This window comes from Euprymna scolopes, chromosome 46 (assembly GCF_053919585.1).
Source record: "Euprymna scolopes isolate OS-2025 chromosome 46, ASM5391958v1, whole genome shotgun sequence".
Lineage (NCBI taxonomy): Eukaryota > Metazoa > Mollusca > Cephalopoda > Sepiida > Sepiolidae > Euprymna > Euprymna scolopes.
In genome coordinates, this window is record NC_136527.1 from 41,716,584 (window position 1) to 41,741,931 (window position 25,348).

Sequence of the window (25,348 nt, forward strand, 5' to 3'; positions counted from 1 at the left end):
ATGTACGACATGAAGAGAAACTGGAATCTTAACAAGATATCCATCATACCAGTCATTATAGATGCAAAGAATTTCATAAACTATTTGGCCAATATACCTAGTGAACCAAGTACAAGAGAAATACATAAAAATTACAGGGACGGTTAGAATCTTAAACATATCTCGGTTTGAGTGACAAAACTAATAGGATAATGTTTTGCATCCGGTTGAATGCCCCATTCCCAACAAAAACAAAGTGATAAAAAAATCAAAACAAAAGAGATAAACCACATTGTGAAGTACGTGATTATGTTGTCATTCCTTTGGACAGAAGTCAGATTTATGCATCATATGCTAAAACCTCTATCACATAGTCAACTATTTTGCAGAAGATCGTCGTACAAATATGTTAGCACATATGCGAAACAATTCTGATGATTTTCCAAATTCCATACCTCAAAATTGTATACCAGCATCAGGAAACAAGAGCCAGCAGAATACCCTCTATCACGAAACTGGCCAAGCATTTTGCACAAGACTGTCTTACAAATATGACAGAATCAGAAAACATGTCGACTACGGAAATCATAGAATTGTTTAAAAATACACGAGAACTTCTATTTCAGAAAATTGTAAAAATGTGCCAAACAATATTTTTGTGATGATTGTTTTCTGGATTTATTCAACTGTGACTGTAAGGAAGGCTTTATAGACTGGCTAAAAAGAGGATGTCTTCACTATTATCATGACATTATTTTGTCAGTATCCTAAAATCATAAGTCGTCTTAGAACATTGGGTAAAATACTTTCCAAATTACCTTTTCGCTTTATTCGTGTTTCAGGTTCGAGTCTGCCTACTTGGCCATTTTTTGTCACTTGGGCACTCGCTGCTATTTATATTAAAACAAAAGTTTTTATTTTTTGAGGGGGGACTTATATTTCGAGCACACGGGTAACAAAAAGTGCTCATTATCCGGAGAATAGTTTCTTCTCTTTGTATTTGTGAACCTATCACATACTTCTTATTTTGGGCAATTACATTTACATGTTTTTATCCGTTCTTTTATTTATTAAATTGTTGTGCGGGGTATCGACGTTGCCCATGATGAAAATGATTAATATCCTTTGTTTAGCAGGTTCCAAACGGAACTTCATGTCAACCCAGGCAACGCCGGGTACCATGCTTGTGTAAGTATTATATGTAAGTGCATGGAAATGTATGTATTTATTTTTTCATTTTAAGTTTTATTTTGTAACAATTCGTTTCTGTTTCCTGGACTCTTGCGTGTGGAAAAAAGATTCCTCTGTCAGACAAGAGTTCTTTAGTTTATAGTCCAAATATGGTTATGTTGTGACCTTTCGTTGCATGAAATAGATTACCTCCAAATGTCTCAAACATAAGAATAGTGATCGGTTTCATCGAGGGAAGAAATTAAAAAATCCAAATAACAACAACAGAAGAAAACTGGCGCCAAAACCAACTGCTGTCTGGCACACGTTCTTGGGTATTTCGGCCCAACCAGTTTGAGAAATTTGAAGAAACCTTATTTTTTACTCAGGGTACTAGTTATATAGGCTTGGTTAATTTTACTTAATATGATATTTATTTTCTCAGGTGACACCTTATGTGCACTCATTCAACCAATGAGAGTGGTCGCTATACAAAAACAATTTATTATATTACAGGAAGGAAATCATAGGTAAATTTCCCTTCTCCCAACTGTGGGAAAGTCAGTTTTAATAATTTCCAACACGTTAAATTATAAGAATATGAGCGTGCGATAAAGACAAGTATGTTAGTTATGGATGGTTGCTTTTCGTCTCTTTTTCTCTTCCGGAAAAAAGACAGAGAGAGGGTTGTTTGGCACACGTTCTTGGGTATTTCGGCCCAACCAGTTTGAGAAATTTTAAGAAATCTAGTTTTTACTCAGGGTACTAGTTATATAGGCTTGGTTAATTTTACTTAATATGATATTTATTTTCTCAGGTGACACCTTATGTGCATTCATTCAACCAATGAGAGTGGTCGCTATACAAAAACAATTTATTATATTACAGGAAGGAAATCATAGGTAAATTTCCCTTCTCCCAACTGTGGGAAAGTCTTTTTTAATAATTTCCAACACGTTAAATTATAAGAATATGAGCGTGAGATAAAGACAAGTATGTTAGTTATGGATGGTTGCTTTTCGTCTCTTTTTCTCTTCAGAGTACTAGTTATATAGGCTTGGTTAATTTTACTTAATATGACATTTTAATGTTCAACAAAATTTCGTAGATACAATATTTTCATGAATTCATTGTTTTTCTAACTTGTGTTTTTGCCTTCAAACGATCAGCCTCTTTTTTGTCGATTTAATTATTGTCCATGAATTGCGAATGGATCTTTTCGTGAGTGTTGACCCATGGTCCTCATCTTAATTTTACAAACAAAATTTACACATGTAGTAGAACACAATGAAGATTTGTTGGTTTATATTTAAAGAGAAATTTTTAATATGAAACTTGCAATTCTTATGCATTTATCTTGGTAACAAAACTTTAAATGTGCAGCACGGCATATTTCTGTTTGTAGACAGATTATCCTAAGTTGTACGACTCTAACTTTCGCCAAAATTCATACAAATTTACAAATTTGTTAGCGGCGTACCGTTCATATATATAACATTAAGAGTGTTACTTTTCCAGTTTATTACAATTGTCCAATGTTAGAAATATTCAGAGTTAACACATTCTTGTGAGAACTAACTTGCTTTTGGAAATGACGATAAGAATTTATAACCACTACAAAGTATATGTAGGTAGTATAATAAGTTCTGCAATCCTAAAATATAGTATGCCCATCCGTACACAAAAAATAATCGCTCCAAAAAACTCATTGGTAATAATTTTGTCGTGGAATGTGATATATAGTTAACACCTAGCTTTCCATAAAACGGAACAAATGCTGCGATAGAAGAGAAACATTCGCCCTTTGACAGCAGGAAGTTTTACCTACGAGCAGATCCTACTGGACAGAACAAACACACACTGAAATACTACCACGGAAGTTTTATTTGCTTATATGCTTTCTAGTGCATAAGTTAGACACAAGGTCAATTTATATTCGGAAATAAGCTCTTAAATGTTAAATTAATCCAGCTGTCTTAGTACCCTCTCCCTGCTTAACGCAATAATTATTTGTGATTCGAAAAAAGTAGATAATGCCTGGGATAATGGACTCATGAAACAAAACATATTTTACCTTCACCAAAATTGTAGTATGGTTGCGCCAAGGATGTTGATAGTTTTATTGTTGGCAGCGTGAATCCGCACAGTGACAGAAATGGGGTCATACTTTCTCAGTCCCAATCGATGGATCACCTTGATACTGGCTATGGAACTTTGACAACCAGATCAGCTATGGCAGCAACAACAGCCGTTTTAGGCATGAGAGTTGGGTCAAAACTGAGTTGTTACGTTGTCCAATATAACTGGATTTCACACACAGGATGTCAAAAACGGTTGCTTCATGTTTAGTGCATGATTTTGACGATGTTTGTGGTTGACGTTTCTTTCTGTTTTTGTTGTGGCACACACTTTCGTAGTAATTTTTACGAACGCATCCTTTGCATACGTGACCATAGGCGGGACACTCCTTTCTTCGGACTTTCTGCCATGTCCAGTCTTTCCACAGTTTCAGAGCTGTCTGTCGTATTAGTGTTACGAGTATCATTGTACTGGCATGAAGTTGGGATGCTGAGCATTTTCCGGCTTCTTTAGCTTCGGTGAATTTAAAAACATGCTCTAGAGACTGACTTGGTTTTTGTCACCAAAGAGGTCCAGCTGAATACCTGTGTTCTCAATGCCATGAATGAGTACATCTTGAAGGTGTCTGTGTTGTTCACCTCTTTGTTGACATTAAAACACTTGATGATAAATTTGCACATTCCAGCTTGTCCCCGGTGACGAGCACCAAAGGAGCACATTGTTTCATCACGATTCTGATGCACGTTGTGTATAGTAACACGTGACACCATGGTGTTCTCCTCTGACTATGAGGACTCGTATTGCTTTCAGCACATCTGCTTCTGGTTTGTTAGTTACTGAGCCGCTTGCAGTGCGAGTCAGAATCTTGCGTAGGGATTCATCGCAGCATTCTAGCAGTTGCATGATGACATCCTTTCCTGCAATTTTGGTTGCAGCAATATAGTCTCTCGATCTACTGATAAGGTAGGACCATTCTTCACTTGAACCAGCAAGGGATACAGTAGGTCGCTTCACTTTCTCGACTCTTGCAACAACCATGTCGATGATGGCTGCTGCGTTGCTGCGCTGTGAAAAGTTGTGGGTGTCATCAGGAGTGTTGCAACAATAAAAACATCCAAGTCAGCCATTTTATTCACAGTCTGCGATAGGACATTGTACCACAACAATTGTGTACACTGGTGGATACGTAAGGTGGTTGTAGGGTGGTTTTGTGCTTCAATATTTCTCGTAGCTAAGTATAAACTATTTTGATATTATTTCAGGATGACATCACAAATGATGAAGTTTTAGAAGAAACTTATTTTGTTCATCGCTGAACAAAATAGATTTAAATAAAAAAAATCTAATAAGTTATGTACGTTTTCAGCGTCCCAAATTCTCTTCATTATTATGAGTATTCGCTTAGTAAATGTACTTATCTCCTTTGTATTTTTAAGTATTTATCAACATATATCCTTTGTTTTTAGTGTTCTTGTTATTTTACTAGTGGCGCAACTGAACCATTATATATGTAGCAATTGCTTGCTCGGTGAAGTGTTTGTGGGATAGGGGAGCTATGAAAAGAATGTGGAAAAATGGAGAGAACTTTATTAGCAGAAAACTGTAATCCGATGGTGGGATCAGATTAGTTAAACTCAGGTACGGGCAAAATGAATGGCCGATCCCCAAAATGCATAAACATTTTGACCCCCTCCCTTCATTTAAACATTCATAATTAATGAAATTTTCAGTATTTATTAATCAGCACAGAATAAACTGAAATTATTATTATTATTTAAAATTTTAGTGAAAATGTATTGCACTTCTGCAGTATACGGACGGTGGCCACTTTTTTTGTAAATTTCACTAAACTGTCGCCAGGCGGCACTTCTCGGTCAGAAAACAGGGGTCAATAACTCGTATCTTTTGTCGACCCTTCAATGTTGCTTGAATTTGAAAATAAATATTTCATTTAAATTATTTATTTTTTCGAAAAAGCAAAAAAAAAATACTTTATAAAAATCCTATGTTGCTTTCGTTATAAAATTGTCTCATTAAAATTATATTTCTAACGCAGAATTAAAAAAAAATATTGATACATTTTTATACAATAAATGTTTTGCTTTTCAAATATATATATATATATATATATATATATATATATATATATATATATATATATATATATATATATATATATTTCTGTCCGGAGAAAAAATTGTTTGTTACTTATTTGTCGTTTTAGAAATTGGAGTTTTCGCCCGCTAACAATGGCCGCCGTCTGTATACTCCAGAAGTGCAACTTTTTGTAAACAAAAACACCTCTGCTAAAGTTAAAGGTTTAAGACCAAAAAAGAATTTCTGTTTGCATTTTTTTATATAAACATAAAACATTGTAGATGTTAACAAACATATTTTTTATATTTCATGAACATAACGATAAGCAGTATCCATTCAATATTTTCACAAAAAATAATATTAAAAAATATTTAATGTGGTTTTAATGATTTCCAATGTAATATTATTTGTCTTGTATGTATGATGGTGTAAACATCAGCGTCAGAATTTTTTATAATCCTGAAAAAAATTTTTTTTTTAAATGACTACGTAAAATAATTGAAAAGAAATTGTATTATTTTTAATAATGACCAATTCAGACAAATACGGATGCGCCATTTTGTAAAAAAAAAAAAAAAAAGGAAACAGACAAGATATGCATCTCAATCGAAATATTATCTTTAATTATTAAAAAATTGGTTTTGGTTATTTTTTCAATAAATAAATTGTAATCAGTGATTTTAATTGACTTTTTTTTCACATTTAAAATGCACTTTTACTTTCAGGATTAATTTAATTTATCGTTACAGAAAGTTTGAGAATAAATCGAGTCATCGTGTAAAAACGTAAGTAATTAAAAAGAACATTTTATACAAGAAAATAAAATTACATAATTTTTAAAAATACAGCATAAATAATGGTTCAATTTTATTATAAATTTTAAAATAAAATTACATAATTTTAAAAAATACAGCATAAATAATGGTTCAATTGTTTTATAAATTTTAAAATAAAATTACATAATTTTAAAAAATACAGCATGAATAATGGTTCAATTGTTTTATAAATTTTCAAATAAAATGGAATTTTTGACATTTTGGGGCTTCTGCAGAAATTGTATCTTGCTGTGCGAAACTAAATCTGTCGCCAAAGGAGAGAGCGTAATTCAGTTGTTTTTTTTTTACGAAAAATATATCTTTTCAAAGTTGTATCAAAAGGCAGAACTTGATGTAAAAACGAAAACATGAAATCTTCTTCTGCGGGAACGAAATGAAACTGCTTCCATTTTTTTTTTCAATTACTGCAATAATTAGTTTTAATTATTTTCTTCTGCATTGTGAGATTTTCACTCACAAGGTTTTGCCCCTGGCATAATGGAAGAAAACCAAACAGAAATTACAGAAATTACAATAAGCTCGTCTTAAGACTTCAACGTAAATCTTATTAAAATAAAATAGGTCAATGTTGCAAAAGATGTGTCATCTTCAACTATCTGCCACTATGGGCTGGTAACATTCCCGAAGGGAATAATAGTTTATTTTCGATAAAGGCTGGGTTGAATTACCGCTGACAAAGTAGTGCACAGGTTGGAGAAGTTGAGGTGACTTCCAAGCTGGATACTGCTAGCTGGGCATCCACGATGCGTCCTGTAGAGTTAGTTCAATGGCCGACAAGGCAGGTCAAAGCGTAGACCTTAATTTCGTTTTGACAGACAGTAAATTGTGGCACAAGCGTGCAAATATAAATTCGTCCTACTTAAAATGATAATATTCTGCTCAACGTTTGGGCATTTAAAACGCCTTGAAGCAGCAAAGTATTTCCGCTGCTTCGATTCGAATGAGAATCCATGTGTTTCCAATGCTGCGTCTTCTCGGATGCTGATCTGAAAAGGGAATTTGGTTGCTTTTCTCGGCAGTTAGTTATAACATGCAATTTGATTGGTTAAAATAATTCTGTGGGCAGAGAAACCGTCCAATAAAAAGTTTGCTATTTCTACAGAATTTCTTACAGTATCTTCAGTTTGGAGGGGGTAAATATAGCACGATTTATTGGTTTCGGAGGTCCACCAAAATAAAAACAAATAAAACTGTTTGGTTTCATTTCGATAATAATTATCACTCAGAAAAAAAAACAAAACAAAACAAATAAAATGAGGTAAAGGTACAGTATCTTCAACCCTCAAAAAAATCCTTTCAAATTACCATTAAAACATAAAAACGCAAATAAGATTTAAAATTCAAGGAAACAAATAGTTTCTAAGGTATGAAGAAATTATAGTTTCAAAAAAGTTGGGGACCACTTTTCTATAATTATTTAACTAAGAATGAACACACACATTATGGCCACGTTTTCGGCGGGGGTTCTGGAAATTTTTGGAGGGGGGTGTTATTTCGTAATTGTAACCTGGTAGACCAATACAAAACCTAGTTTCAAAAACTTGTTTTCTAGGGTTTTATTCTTTTATACATTTTATAAATAAGGAGACAACACAGTTCGAACTATCGAAGCCTTATAATGGATACATTTTCTCTTAAATCAAATACTTTTTCGCATGTTTCATGCTTCATAGGCGATTTTTGTACCGAATAAAAATTCATTAAAATACATAACTGATCCAGGTAGGTGGAAGAGTAGCTTATCGAACCGAATAAAAGCATTAAAATACATAACTTATCCAGGTAGGTAGAAGAATAACTTATCGAACTGAATAAAAGCATTAAAATACATAACTTATCGAGGTAGGTGGAAGAGTAGCTTATCGAACTGAATAAAAACATTAAAATACATAACTTATCCAGGTAGGTAGAAGAGTAACTTATCGAACCGAATAAAAACATTAAAATACATAACTTATCCAGGTAGGTAGAAGAATAACTTATCGAACTGAATAAAAGCATTAAAATATGTAACTTATCCAGGTAGGTAGAAGAGTAGCTTATCTAAACGAATAAAAACATTAAAATGCATAACTTATCCAGGTAGGTAGAAGAGTAACTTATCTTGCTGCGTCACTTTTTTTTGTTTGTTTGTTAGCAACAAAACTCCCCAAAACAGTGAATTATTTGTAATTATTTTGAATGCAACTAGTAATTTTTTTTATTAGAAAATATTTTTCTACTTTATTTTTTGTTACGGTGAAAAGTGAAGATACAGAAGAAAAAAAAACGGAAGACGTTTTGTTTCGTTTCGTTTCCATGGGATATGATTTCATGTTTTTGTTGTTACTTCAAGTTCTGCTTCTACTGTATTTTTTTTTTTTTTTTTTTTTTTTTGTGGTGAAAAGTGAAGATACAGAATATCAAACTAATTATTGAAGTATTTAAAAAATAAATAAATAAATAAATAAATAAAACGGAAGAAGTTTCGTTTCGTTTCCGAAGGATAGGATTTCATGTTTTTGTTGTTACTTCAAGTTCTGCTTCTTGATAAAACTTTTAGACGAACTATATTACCTTTTATTTTACTAATTATCTTTGAAATAGTCACAGAAAACTAGTATTTATTTTTCAAGGGATTTTTTGGTTTTACAAGGAATTTATTTAACTTCTTAATTTAGATGAATTTGTCAGTTTTTTCCAACGTGATTACAGTTTCCATTCTAATTTTTTATTCACCTGAATTTTTTTACATTTAATCTCTTAAATTAATTTTTTCTCGTATAGATTAACTTCAGATTAATCTTTTAAACACAATCAAAAAATAATCGGAAATCGATACAAAAAAATAAATAAATAAAAATACGAAAAGGCGGCTTTCAAAACTATCAGTTTCCGCAATTAAATTGCACGTGAAACGAATTAGGGAATTATTAAAAAGATGAAGCTTGTAATCTGTTCTCTCTCATGTAAATATTAAAATGTTAAATAAAATAATACTAATTTATCTGTGATATTCACCGAATAGTCTATTCGGCGAATAGATTGGCTCTATTTCGAAATGATTTTTTTTTTTTTTCATCTTCAATTTTGTTTTCTGCGAACTTGCTTTTCCGTTCATCATCTTGAATGTTAAGTTGAATTTGTAAAGTCAATCACATTTGAAAAATCGTTTCCTTTATAAAACAGATAATCGAAAGCAGATCATAAAACAAAAACGTAAGTATTAATACATGAATTTAGTATCAATTTTTGCGCATTTGCAGAATACGTTAAAAATGTAAGGGAGATAACTACATTTACTAAACGAATAATCCTAATGAAAATGTTGATTCATTGTTGAAAATTTTTTCGCTGTTGATTGTTTTTTTTGTTTTCAATATTGACTTAAATGTAGAAAAACAAAACAAAACAACTTCTTTATTTTTTACGAAAGAAAAAAGTAACTTTATTAATTTTAAATATTTTAAACTAATGTTTTTTTTGTTTTTTTTTACCAAAGGAAAAAAATAAATAAATAAATCTCTTGGTTTTTGTCTTCATCCTTTTTTTTTTTTTTCGATTTTCTCAGTGGATTATTATCATTAATCTATTATTTTATTTTCAATACTTAAACATAAAGAAAAACAACGATCAATGTCTAGAATCTGACGTAAAAAAAATATTTACAATATAACCTTTTTATAGTTTTTCGAGTGTGCTGAAAACGAATATATACTTCAAAATATGAGAAAATGACTTTTTCCAAAAGTGGGAATCACTTCCTTTTTTTATATATAAATTTAATGTAAAATGAGCGGTACTAGTACACTTATTGATCCATGCTGAAATAATAATGTTATTTTTAGAAAGCCATTCTTAACATGGGGAGAAGAAGGTGTTTTGTACCTATTCTGTAATTTAATAGAAAACGATATCAAACTGTAATTTAATTAAAAAAAACGATATAAAACTTTAATTAAACTTGAAAATACATTTTAAAAATAGCGTGGATCAATAAGTGCACTAGCACTAAATAAGCACACACTTTCAGGCCACACGGTGATAATTTGGGGGGGGGGCTGCCTGAGCCGTTTTGGTAAATTGTTACTTACTTTTGACCTTAATAATCACTTTTAACATGACGATTTCTATAGTTTTTTTTGTATGCTGAAAACAAATATCCCATTAAAATTTGTTACAAACAAGTCGTTTTCCGAATATTATACAATGTAAAGAATTGGTCACCAATGATAACATCAGGAATTACACTGTTTAATAATCAAAAAACTACTCTGCAGCAAAAATATACATATGTTTACACATGCAGAAATGTTCACCACTGATAACATAAGGAATGACATGTATCTGTATGCAGATTTTTCTCTTTTTTCTGTTCTTAATTTCCTCGGGCTTTATTGAAAGATGAAATTTAAAAAACAAAATGTTTATCTCCACTCACTACGTTGCCATAAAATGGGTGTTCATTTTGCGTTAAATTTATGATGAAAAGTGAAACCCCACTTTTTAAAAAATGTACACTTTTCATATCATGAAAATTATTTCTCTGTGCCACTGTTAAAGCATATATTCGTTTTCAGCACCCCTGAAAACTTATAACAGTGGTAATCATAAAATACGTTTTTTGGAGGAGGTGGTTGAAAGATTCTAGACATTGACAAGTACAACTTCTTTATAGTTTACAATAAAAAATAGGAATTTTTAATGATTTTCACTGGTTTAAAGTAAAAAACAAAATGTTCGACGCATGCATGGAAGTTGTATGCTCCTGTAGTACACAGGAGCATACAACTAATCACTAATCACCCAGATTTTCAAAAAAAATTTCACCGTGCCCCCATTATTTACAATTTTTAAGTTGTGCTCTGTTTCTAATTCAAAATTCTAGTAAATCGATCCCCCATTTTGAAAACATTGACTTTTCAGCCACTTTTATGAATTTAGATTTTTTTAAAAACTTTTTAAATATTAGTTGTCGTTTTCTCCTATCTTTAATTACATGTTTGTATTCTCGTCTAGTGGGTTCAATATTAGGGATCGATTTATTAGAAATTGTGTATACACGTAAGTATACCAAAGAGTTTTCCAGCTAATTTATTTGGAAATGCAGTTATCAAATTTTCTGTTCGTTTGTTTAAAGAATGCCGATAATTAAAGAAACTTATGTTGTATTTTTAAGTTTTCTCAAAAATACATTAAACAAACTTTACAAATAATTTTTATTAAATAAAAAAATAATCATCATTTTTAAACAAATTACAATATTACGGTTCTGAATTTTTTTAGATGAGGAATGATTCTTTGTATTATTTAGATTATTAAGACTACTGTTCTCATCTTGAATGTTATTTATTGTGCAAACATTTAAAAAAATACCCAATTAAGATGAAAACAATAGTCCAAATAATCCAAATGATCCTTGCAATCGAGTTACTCACTGAATGTCATGAAAGCTGTATGATTGATCCTAGTGTTAACGTTATGGTTGGAGTCTAATGGTATATGAAACGTGTTAAGGTTATGGTTGGAGTCTAAAGGTATATGAAACATGTTAATGTTATGGTTGGAGTCTAATTGTATATAAAACGTGTTAAGGTTATGGTTGAAGTTTAATGGTATATGAATTGTGTTAAGGTTATGGTTGGAGTCTAAGGCTATATGAAACGTGTTAAGGTTATGGTTGGAGTCTAAGAGTATATGATACGTGTTAGGGATGCAAATGTTGATTCCTTTCATATTTCACTTTTATTAGCCATCACCAAAATTATGTGATTAAAAACAAGAAAATACATGATTACTGTTAGCAACAAAAAAAATCCCCCTCAAATCATGAGAAACTAACAAAAATTCTTTGTTTTTCCTCCATCTGTTCACAGCCAACTTTATGCCTACATAGGTTTAATGGCTTTCGTCAAAAAGAAAGAACAAGAGACGGAGAGAAAATTAAGAATATGCGATCAAAAATGAAAATTGACCAAATATCTTCGGTTCTAATTAAAATACATGACTACTTTTACAAAACTTTAAAATTGACACCCATTATAGATATACGGAGAATGATATGATCACTGTTAAAATAGTCCAATATTCTATGGGATATGCTATTGATATTCTTAAGCAACACAATAGCATTAGTACATTTTTATCAACCAGAAAAAATTTGTACACTTCGTTATGTATAAAAATGTAATATTGGGAACACCTGATGCATGGCGGAAACCATCTGATGGTAACCACATGGTAATTTAAAATTAACATCAGTAGATGACACTCGATGACTACCGTGCGTGCATACTGCTCAAGTTAATAATAAAATTTATAATCTTTTTTACTCATTCTTAACATTTTGCAGACTTTGTCGAAATTGTTAGCCACAATCATCCTCCAAAGTATCCTGCATGTAACGAACCATGAAAAGGAATATTCTTTATCCAGACTAAACTATTCCCTCTCACTTGTTCCTCTTCCCTTTGTTTGCAATGATCTTCCAAACTATCTTGCATGTAACGAACCATGAAAAGGAATATTCTTTTAAAAACAGAAATTAAGACTAAAATAAAGCTAAAATATTCCCTCTCACTTGTTCCTCTTCCCCACTTCTAAACACTGAACATACTTTAGAACTTTGTAAACAAATCCTAATTTTGTCTTTGAGATCTGCAAGTGATGCAAATAGGGGATGACTAAAATCCAAACTATTTACAAGTTTAGTAATTATGCTAAGCTGTGTCATGACTCTCGTCTCCGTCAATGGTATGTTAGACTCCTCATCCGGTCATTCCCATTGATGTCGACTCAATATTGGGATATCAGTTGTTCCATGGATGAATCGCTATCCAACTCAGAGCAGCTAATGCAGCCTTTCTTAACGGTCTTTCACGTTCCTTGATTGATGGATCTTTAATACGAGACGCGACTGTTTTTCTCCAGTCTTAACATCTATGAACTTTTATTTCTCATTCAAATTCTCTATCAGTTTTTCTTAGCTTTCGCAATGTTGTTCCTTACCAATGTAAAAGATCTATGCATCTCTTGTAGAGCGATCTTTTGTTGCTCATCACCCTAGTATACTTTAGAAGTCATTAATATATTATATAATGGCAAGTATGTATCTATTGGAGAGCATGGTGAGAATTTTGTCATTTCACTCACATTGAATCTGACAGCTGCCAACATTTCGTTAATGTAAATATCCCATGACTGTTCATTGTTCCAAACTTTTCAGTAAAACGTTCTAATTTGCCGTTGCTTTATGGTGATTAAATGATGTGAGGTCCTACAATGCCTTCTTCAATTTGTTAACATTTTTGGACACATTATCTGTTAACAACTGGAGTGGTGTCCTGAATCTGAGGAAAATTGCATCCAAGAACCACAGTTTCAGCCTTTTTGTAAGAGATTGTAAAATCCTTCGGCAAACCACTCTTCATATTGATGAACATCACTATGTACTGGTTACGCAAAACGGTAAGGTAGGGGCGGAAATATCATTCAACTCCTTAAATAAACATGGTCATAAATTTTTTGGCTTATGTAACATATATATGTGTGTGTGTGTTTTGTGACCATATGCTGTGGTACATATAACCTTAACAATGTTTCGTCGTCGAGTTGCAAAAACTAATTTTAGACAATTTACCATTCTTCATCTGCATCTATAAATGTAAAAATTGCCTTAATTCCTCTTGTTTCCTTACTAAGTAAAAAAACCAATAATGTATGATGTTCATGCGATACTGGTGAGCCGTTAATCTTCTAATATGATGCAAACTCTATTGAATCAAAATGATCCGAGTTTATTTCACCTACCTAGTAATTCTTACCATCTATTTCTACCAGGGAACGTTGTTGTCTCTGCTCAAATCCACGGTGCATAACAACAGATCCACACAAACATGTTCCTTCTTCAAAGCCCACGTCTGTATTTTCCTATTCTGTATAGGCGAGTTTATATTGAATAAATATTCTAGAGGTATGTGATTTGTATAGATGGTGACCTTCATACTATGAAAATATCTATTCAACTTATTAAGGGCATAGTGTATCGTGTAATTATTAAGTGTATCGTGTAATTATTAGGTGTATCGTGTATGCTTCTTTTTCTATAGTCGACCATCTTGTCTGCATTTCACTAAGTTTATTAAGCTGACTGCCTAGCCTCTCGTGGATTTAATTCTTTTCTCCATCAAGCATAATAATCACAGTAATGTTACAAGCCACTCTACACTTAGCTTATTTGACAACCCGTTCTCAATGTGACTGGTTGGTATTGTTTTTATCTTATATATATTTGTTGTTGGGTTTTTTTCGAGCAGAAACAGGAGGATTTAAGAAATGGAATGTCACGTACTTTATTGTTTTATTTTTTGTTTTCATCAACATCACAGGACTCTTCTTTATCGTATGTTTACAGGTCATTCACGCTCCTTTTATATTTGTTAGGATAACTGGTCAAAAACTTCAACAAATGAAATATTTGTTCCGCTGTCATTGGCTATATATAGGATCTGCTTTTTAGTGCTCACCCGACTGTAAAGCGGGCGTTTGCATGTGTGCACCTTCACGCTATATCAAGGAATTAATTTCTTGTCGCTTTTACTTTCCAAGTCATGTGATGCCATGTGTGTTTAACATCATTAAAAGATTTTCATAACACCCAAATATTTCTTAATATCTTTAAATAGTCAATTCTTACAATCTGTATAATCTAAACAATATAATAGTTTGTTTCCTACATCATCAAGCTGTACTAATAACAATACATATCAAAATGAGGTGGAAAATTTAAGAGAAACCTTCCACCAGAGAGCTAGACACGAGAGTATTCAAGGGTAATTTGACTCTCCAAGAACGTGCATGTACCGTCGCTTATGGAAAATCATGACTACGAGATTCCATGTAAATGTGGAAAATTACATAAATGTGAGCCATGTCATTCACTAACAGTAAGATTATAAAAACATTGAAAAGCTGTAATATGTGAAAAGATTTAAAAATCAATTATGGCAGAATATATATGGATGGAAAAGGGAAACCATTAACCCTTATAGGATGACGTAAATAATTATAGATTGTGAAGAACAGTGAAAAGTAATTAATGTCTTAAGGAAACAAATGAGCTTTAAACCAGCTTAAAATACCACCTTTTAGGCAACAAAGCATCTCTAATCGTAATTGTTTCTGTTCCAGATTAGACAACATGATGCCTAGTTCAGATGCCTTGTTTGTGATGCATCTTAATCTGGTCCTCCTAGAATTACTTTTTACAGGGAAGACAATGCTATAGATAGCAACGTCAGAAACAGATTTAAAACGGTTTCACAAATTCAATATCAGTGTAATCTTGTTAAAAATTTTCTCTTTCTACAGTTAAGAACAGATTGAAGGAATTTAATTTGTGAGACTTGCAAGATGCAAGTCAATCATTTCTGTAAAGAATGGATTCCGTCAGATGCTTTGATGATCATAACACTTCATATCACTCGATAGTGATGTTTAGCAATGAACGAAAATCCAATATGCAAGGCACTGATTGAAAACACTACCTCAGTGGAAAGGAGGACGAAGAATGTAATCCTCGGTGCACAGTATTAACGCTACAAGGTGGTTGAGGTTCAGTATTAGTGCCTATAGTTCGCTTGAAAAGTCGAATTCGTTCGACCAATTATATTAATATGTTGATTGAGCAGTTTCTACCCTACTTTGGTCGAAAGTTGGATGATAATCTTATGTTTATGTAGGATAATGCTTCCATTAAGGCAACTGACAGTGTCAAGAAGTTACTTGAAGGGCATGATAATCCATGTTTGAATTAGCCTGCACAATCTCCAGGCCTCAATCCTTTCAAAAACATGAGAGTACACCAAGCTACAGGTACACAATGTAAATATTTCAAATCAGGAAGAATTTTGGACAAAAATGAAAGTGAAATGCGATGCCCTTTCACCAGAGTTTCTGCTGAAGACTAATTAAAGTAATGCCCAAAATATTGCTGCTGAAGCCCAAAATATTGCAGGTTGTCAAATTGCAGAAGGACTATACTACTAAATATTAACTTGTTCATTGTGTTCTTGTTGTATTTGTGTTGCAGTAATATTCTAAAATTATATTAAAATACAATTTTCCATAGTGCCGATTTTCTTTATGTCTTCTCAATTTAAGGTTATTTTAAAATAGACGTGAAGACTAGGATACTTCAATTAAAAGTCAAATTATAGACGAATAAAAGATGACACAAATGAGGTATTTTTTTTTATACTTGAACATTCAATTTAGCTTAACTTTGCAGCTTTTGAAAAAAATAAGTGCGAACTCTTTTGGTGCCATATATATATATATATATATATATATATATATATATATATATATATAGTGATAACGTCTAGAAACCAAAATGTTAATAAGTTCGTACTAAGATTGTCTGCTAATGTTCTAAACTTTGTACTGCTAGGACGCGTGCTACTTTAGAGTACTTGGAAAAGATCAGTAAAATTGAAAAACGAATTTTTAATAAGGCTTTTTTACCAGTCATCACTAACAATACGAAAACATGCTGCACTCATGTACTAAATAAAGGATTCCATTGAGAATTCTGTAATATTTCTTAGTTCAAGAGAAAGGGTCCCAGGTATGACAAATACACCTAAGCAAGATCGGAGGTAACATAGAAACGTTGTAAAAATAACACCCAAGATGAGAACAGTATTCTGAAGAATCCAAATAATATGAATAATCAATCCTCATCTCTAAAATGAAGAAAACTAAATATTTTTAATTAAATATTTGATATTAGAAACACATTAATTTTGTTGACTGACCAGTATTGCATGAAACTATACAGTTTTCTTTTTTTTTAATTTTCATTAATATTAGATGGTTTGGATATTTTTTATTAAAAACAAAAAATAGAAACGTGAAAATAACACCAAGATGATAACAGTATTGTGAAGAATGAAATAATATGAATCATTACTAATTTTCTTTTTCATTAATAATAGGTGTTTTGGATATTTTTAATGAAAATCAAAATGAGAAATTCAAGTTAACCAAATTAAATATTTTTTTCAAATTTATTTTATATTTTCAGAATTTGCAACAATGAAAAGAAATTAATTAATGGATGAGAAGGAGCTTTCTTCATTGGTGACTTAAAAAGGTTTAAAATAATTTTACATTTCTTTACATAGATTTTCTTAAGTAAAAATATACTAGCCTGGTTATCATCATACACTACATTGCATATATATTTTGTGGAATATATCTAACATGGCTGACAAACAACATTCTTGTGACGTATGTGGTTCTTCTTTTGCACGGAAGTCACATTTGTTGGACCATATGAAAACACACATGGGTGACAAAGCATATTCTTGTGAAGTATGTGGTTCTTCTTTTATATGGAAATCACATTTGTTGCGTCATATGACAACACATACGGGAGAGAAACCACATTCTTGTGAAGTATGTGGTTCTTCTTTTACACAGAAGTCGAGTTTGTTGTCTCATATGAAAACACATACAGGTGACAAACCACATTCTTGTGAAGTATGTGGTTCCTCTTTTGCATATAAGTCAACTTTGTTGAGTCATATAACAACACATACGGGATTCAAACCACATTCTTGTGAAGTATGTGGTTCTTCTTTTACACGGAAGTCACATTTGTTAGATCATACGAAAACACATACGGGAGACAAACCATATTCTTGTGAAGTATGTGGTTCTTCTTTTACACAGAAGTCGAGTTTGTTGTCTCATATGAAAACACATACAGGTGACAAACCACATTTATGTGAAGTATGTGGTTCTGATTTTGCATGGAAGTCAAATTTATTGCATCATATGAAAACACATACTGGAGAGAAACCACATTCTTGTGAAGTATGTGGTTCTTCTTTTGTATGGAAGTCAAATTTGTTGAGTCATATGAAAAAACATACAGGTGAAAAGCCACATGTATGTGAAGTATGTGGTTCCTCTTTTGCACATAAGTCAACTTTGTTGAGTCATATGACAACACATACGGGATTCAAACCACATTCTTGTGAAGTATGTTGTTCGTCTTTTGCACAGAAGTCCAATTTGTTGCGTCATATGAAAACACACACGGGAGACAAACCATATTCTTGTGAAGTATGTGATTCTTTATTTGCAAGGAAGTCAAATTTGTTGAGTCATAATATCCAATGTAGTAGCAATTCTAATGATGCTTGCCTTTACAGAGCAGAGAGGGAGGAAATTACAAAATACCAATGACTTATGTACGATATAAAAAGAAACTGGAATCTTACGAATGTATCAATCATACCTCTCATGATAGGAGAAACCAGGCTAATGAAAAAAAATTCGAAAACTATCTGGCGAATATACTCAGTTAACAAAGTGCAAAATATATACAAACGGGGTTGTTAGAATCTTAAAAGATGTTTCGGTTGGAGCAACTAAATTAATGGGAGAATGTTTGGCATCCAGTAAAATGCTCCATTATCATCAAAAACAAAGTGATGAGAAAATTAAAACAGAGAAAAAACACATTGTTGTTTAATATATGGTTCTTGTTTTGAAGAGAGGTAAAATTTATAGCGTGGCTGCTAAAAGATAAGAAAATTAAAATTGTTCGCACAGATGTAAGATTTGATGCATTATATGAAAACATACAAGAAACCGTATTTTATGATCTTCCAATATCCATGTCTCAACATTGTATTGCAGCCTTATGAAACGAGGCAGAAGAAAAACCTCTTTTACGCAAGTGGCCAACCATTTAAATTTAGCCTATTTTACAAATATGACAGAATTATGAAACAAGTCTGCTCCGGAAATCACCTTACAGGAGTTGTTAAAAAATACTCCAGAACTCCCATTACAGAGAATTGGAAAAATGGACCAAAGAATATTGTGACAAGTATTTTCTGGATTCATTTACCAGGACTATATCCGTTTGAAATACACAGAAATAGTAAGGATGAGCCATTTGTTATCGAGCTGTCGGGTTCTGGCTATTATGCAATGGAATGTGTATATCCACATGACGATCTATAACATGTTGAATAATGAATGCTGCAGTAAATCATGGGAACAGCAGTTGGACATGTTATACACAATTCTCTATGACTATGATTCCTAAATCTACGTGTTATTATACGAGCTGATAAACATGACATAATTATATGAGACAAGAAGTCAAAATCTTAGAAGTTAATGTCTTCAATAACACTGGGCTAAAAAGAGCCAGATTAAAAAATAAACTACCAGGTTTATGTCCGACCTGAAACCACGGAATCTTGGAAAATCTTTATTTCAGTAATCATAGGAGCAACTGAAATCAGACAAAATAATTTTTAAAACAACCTGACAAATATAGCAGGTGAACCAAGTGCAAGAGAGATTCAATCAATTGCTCAAAAACAGAGTTAGAATCTTAAAATGATTATTTGCTGGAAATGTATGCGTGAATGCCTGGAATCCGGTAGGGTGTGATATCACCAGCTTAACTGAAATATTTAAATTAAAATTAGCAAACCACACTCCTTTGACGTATGTGGATCTTTGCATAGAAGGAACATTTGTTGTGTCATATGCAAAAACATATGGTCGACAAAAGAACTTTAATAGAACATTCAATATCTATGCATTTCATATAGAGTTAAATGTGAGCCCCATGTAGGGAGCCCATTGATTTCTGAATACTTCGACTGATGAAAATTGAAACAAACGAAAAATGTGTATGAAATATACTAACTGGTATGTAGCATGTCTTCTTACACATCCATCCACAGCAAGAACTAAAATGATGAAATTTTTAAAAAGGTAAAAACCGTAATCTTGTTATGTGTGTTGGTATTCTTGTGTTAACAAATAGTGTCATTCTCTCATGCAAAAATAATAGAAACGAATATGATACTTTGATTTTGTTAATAATTTTCTTTTTAAAACAGTTTTTATTCTCATGTAAATCTTTAAAACCACCCAAAAGAACTGAGGTCATGTCTTAACAGTTTTTACTTTTTAATTTAATATATTTCAATAAAACGTCTATTTTATATCAATTTTTCATGTTTAAATATCTACTTCATGTTTTAACCTTTTATCATTGTTATTTTCATACAACCTTTTATTGTGCAAGATTTTTTAAATACGAAGATTCCATTTGTCTGATTTTTAAATACGAAGATTCCATTTGTCTCATTTTTAAATACGAAGATTCCATTTGTAGAAATGTTGCATATGCAATGATTTATATCTCTGTGGATCATGTAGCAAAGTACAACTCTGAACTAGTTCCTGATTTATAAGTGCTTTAAATTAGTGAAGTGTGAATGGGGCATATCAAGTGTCATACAGTGATCAGTTCTCTTTTTGCAATCAGGCACATCACATGACACACTATAGAAAACTTGATGAAATTAAAAGAAACGATGTCACATTATATTCCTGTAAAACGTTGACATTGTGAATTCCAATGTCATGAAACCTGTAACAGCAGCACCTAGGTCTTATTTACCTCCATCTGGCATGAGACAACTTTGTGAGGCAACATTTTTTGAAGATCCATGCTTGATATTTGTCAGACCGCTAAAAAAACTCATGACTAGTGCAGGGTCTGTGGAAATTATTTGATGGATTCATAGGTTGCTGACAACTTTCCAAAAGCAAAACTGCATTGATTAACATACTGCATTGAAGAAGTATTTACTCTAGGTGTCTTAAATCGGTATCCACAATTTACAGGAGCTTATCGCGCTTCAGTTTTCAGAAAATATATTAAAGCTATCAAAATACAGAGCCATGGCCAGATCAGGAAATATCTCCCCTGCAAGATATGACTCCAATCCACAACACACATTGTTCGAGATCAGAAGTGCAGATGTCTGAAATCCTCTGCCATACACTTTGCCTCACCTTGCATTTTGATTTTCACATTTTGAAGCCTGAAAATTGTTTTTGAAAGGAACGCCTTTGCCAGATGATGCAGCTTGATTTCTGATTTAAAGATGCGTGAAATGTGTAACTCTATGATGTTCTTATCTAGAAAACAAACTAATAACTGACGATTTTCGTTGTTCTACTTATATGAAAAATTAGACCACGGCATGACGTACTGAACGCCTGTCATAACAATTTTATATTTTTTTGCGAACATTTTTAGGGACATTTTCTCCTTCCAAATCATACGATAAATAAGTGTTGAACAGCGTCCGATTATCATTTACTGTTGCAGCATCAGATATCGATAAAAATTCAACAATTATAAACTGATTAGCCATATACAACCTCGATGTAGATAGTAAGTTGTGTAGCAGTTATATTTTGTGGGATTGTTTTATATTTACGTGAACGACGTTTTACTTAGAACAATTGATTTATTATTGGATTAAAATACTTTGTGTGGCTGAACTTCTGAACATTAACAAACTGGTCATATAAACGCGCCCACCCAAGTCACCAGAGAGGTGACACAGCATTTGGTTTTCATTTCTGAATTTCTTTCTGTTCTTTGAGGACCGAAAACGGGAAGAAAAGTTTTTAAAAATTTGAGATATTTTCATTAATTACACATTGGATTAAAAATGTTTTATTAGGCACTTTTTTATTTTTTATGTGCAAACTTAATTTAGCATTAACAAATTGTGTTTCTTTTTTTCCATGGACGATTGCGTGATTAGTTGAGGATGAACACATTGTGAAGTGCTTATTTATTATAAAGAAAATAAATTAAGTATTAATGAATATTGCGATTATCAGTGTACATATGCTAATTTAAGAATAAATAGATTATTTGAATCAAAAATTGAGGAAATCTAAATTTCATAAGAAACATTTTTATATTTACAATTTTATAAAAATACAATTATTTTCAATCATTAAAGTTCTTTATTAAAAGTCGTGTCTAGTACAGAAAGCAAAGTAATCACAAAGCTTTGTAAATGTATAAGTCAATATGTTCATAGTGTGAATAATATGCACATGTAATTAATATATATATATATATATATATATATATATATATATATATATATATATATATATATAAATGTGAGTGCATGACAATGTGTTGATTTACCACGTTTTTTTAGTTTGTGTACAGCAATGTGATGATATACACTTTTTTGGAATTTCAGCCGAACGAGCTTAAGATATCTGAAAAACCCGATTGTGTTTCAAAGGGCACTAGTTATATAGGCTTTTTTAATTACACTTAATGTAACATTTAAATATTCAACTAAACTTCGTACACAGTCTTTTTATGAACGTATGTTTTTTTCTCTTTTGCGTTTTTGCCTTGAAGTTATCAAGGTCTTTGTTTTATAGTCGATTTAAATATTGTCCCTGACTTGCCGTTATATTCTCGTGGTTCTTGACCTCTGGCCCTCATTGTATCTTGAGATGTACGACTCTAATCCTCTCCAAAATTCATACAAATTAACTAAATTGTTACAGGTGTACTATTCAAATATATAGCATTGAGGGTGGTATTTTTCTGTTTAAAGCAGTTGTCGAAGTTTAGAAATATTTTTAGTTAACACGTTATTGTGAGAACTAACTTTCTTTTGGAAATGACGAAAGAGATTAATAACCACTACAAAGTATGCGTAGGTATTATGCCAAGTTTAATCTGCAATCCTCAAATATAGCACGCTCATCCATACACAATAAAATTTAATCACCATAAGAAACTCCTTGCTAACAATTTTGTAGTGCAATGTGATTCATGCTTATAGCTACTATATAGTTAAAACCTTCTTGCTTTCAAAAAACGACAGAACACAGACTACACTGAAATATTACCACAAAATGATGATTTGTTTATATGCATTATACAGCATAAATTACACAAGAGCAATTCTTATTCAGAATTAAGCTCCTAACAATGTCAAATTAATCCAGCTGTAAAAAGACTTCTTTCTACCCTCGCCATACTTCACGCAATAAGTGATATAACATTTGTGATCCGAAATAAGTTGATAATGCCTGGGATAATGGAATTATAAAACGAAACATATACTTGACTTTCACCTTTCCAGCCTTAAGTTTATCAGCAGGGAGTATCAACCAAGCAACGTCTGGAGTCGGCGCTTGTTTGTCGGGTCACCATTTTTAGGAAGGTAAATGTTTTATTCCCAATAAAATATATTTAATGAACACAACACAAAATGAACAAAAACAAACTTTTTAATAATAACAACGTAGAATATGATTTTATTAACAGCAGAAACTTGAAGTTCAATAACATGATTTTTAATAATATTGGCAGCAGAAACTTGAATGTCAAACGGAGATAAAGGAAGAATGTTCTTTTTGAGGTCGTTATCGGCCATTCAGTACATTTCCTGTGTTGTCGTTTCATTAATATTTTTATATATATTTCAATATAGTTTAATTAATATTTTTATATATATTTCAATATCGTTTCATTAATATTGTTATATAGGAGTCTTATTAAAAGAGAGTCTTATTAAGAGTTTGTTGTTGTGTCTAAGAGAGAGATGTTGTAAGAAAGATTGGTCGTGTTATAAAGAGATTCATATATATAAAAAGTCCATACTTAGAACTGTAGAAGCTCTTTGAGTGAGGAGATACTGTTGAGACAGTCTTAGTGTTCATATTGTGTATGTAAGATGTGTATGTAAAGACATGTTAAACCACATGATATACAAGACATATAATAACAGTTTTCACTTTACATTTTGGTAAAATTACAACACAAAGACGACGTTTATAAAAACACATGATGGGTTTATTTCTTCTCCCGACGGGTCGTGGTTTTCTGAATCAAGAATTCAAAGCTTCACATTCTAATTGGAAAAGTGGCCGTCTCGCTTCTAGACGTTCGAATCCCAACTACAGACGATCGTCTGTCGTCCTCAAACTCCCTCTGACTCTCCCTCAGTTTCTCCTTGCTTAACTCTAAAGTTTCTAACTATATCGAGAACTTCCCATTTTCCATGATGTCATACACATGTTAAAACATGTGTCTTCTTTCACGTGTTCTGGAAATGCGTTTTCCAAACTTTTTCCTTTGTTTACAAAAGGAATTTTAACCTATATTCCCAGTAACCTATATTCCCAATATGTTAAAAACATGTTTATTAAATTATCTTGTAGTTGCATTCTTTCAATTAAATTTTCATTTGACAATGCACATTCTTTTCTTAAAACTATTTTATCTCTAAGCTATACAATGGTTTGTTTTACATTCCATTTGCTAATTCTCTATCGTAATCTATTTCTAAACCTAAATTACGAGGTTCGAATTTCGTCTATTCTATTTCATTTTAACTAAATCTCTTTTTATACTTACATGAAAAGGGGACAGCCCTTATCATGTAACAATATCATTTTTAATTATCTTTACTTGTTTGTTATTTTATTTATAACATTAGGCGGAAGTGATTTGCAGCAGGCCCTGCAAACAGGCAGAGACTACTGTGATGTCCACAAGTAAAGGGAATAACCCTAAGAGTTATCTGCCCTTTGCTCTCTAGTAAGCTCGGACGACAGTTCTCTGGTGACCGAGCCGTTGTTAACACCTATGTTTGCATTCTCTTTGTTTCAAGCTGTTTGATTCCAACCAGACGGGAGACCCCAACACTACATGGGTGCTAATGTCAATATAATTGCTGGACACATACATGATGGTTTAAAACACAAACCACGTATAAACAAAACAACGACCCGGATATTTGCGTACAGATCTAAACATGCCATACCCATCTGAGGATTTATTAATGCGAGCATAGAATTTTGTGATAAATCCTGCAGGGCTAAGATATTTGTAGTCGACAGCGACAGTCCTTTAGCTGGACTGCAGAACCTCTTGAGTTGCCATTCTGCTGAAGCACTGGGGATGATAACGTTTAACTTCACGTTCCATGTGACGGTTCCAATTCAAGACGAGTTCTCCACACTTTTGTTTGATGGAAAGATAGGAAAAATTTCCGGAGTTATTATTAATCTCCACATTGACCTACCCCCTTGACTCCTCGATTTCCCCAGTAACACAGTGACACCGCAGGAGAAAAGACGTGAAGCCGGAACTCAAACGTCTCAGAGAAATGGATGTGATTGAAGAAGTCACTGGACCTAGCCCCTTGGTTAGCTCGGTTGTGGTAGTTCCCCCAAAAAAATGGTAGCGTATGAATTTGCATTGACATGAGAAAGGCAAAGGAAGCCATTCAACGGATAAAACATCCAATGCCAAATGTAGA

At 32.3% G+C, this 25,348-nt stretch overlaps 1 protein-coding gene across 1 annotated transcript; it reads left to right on the plus strand.

Annotated features, from left to right (window-relative positions):
* Positions 1 to 9,244: 9,244 nt before the first annotated feature.
* Positions 9,245 to 18,696, plus strand: LOC145270509 (uncharacterized). The gene is made up of 2 exons (XM_080126164.1): positions 9,245 to 9,359; positions 17,227 to 18,696. Exon 2 carries the CDS (start codon positions 17,406 to 17,408, stop codon positions 18,393 to 18,395), a length of 990 nt encoding a protein of 329 aa, XP_079982290.1. The 5' UTR covers positions 9,245 to 9,359; positions 17,227 to 17,405; the 3' UTR covers positions 18,396 to 18,696.
* The last annotated feature ends 6,652 nt before the right edge of the window (positions 18,697 to 25,348 follow it).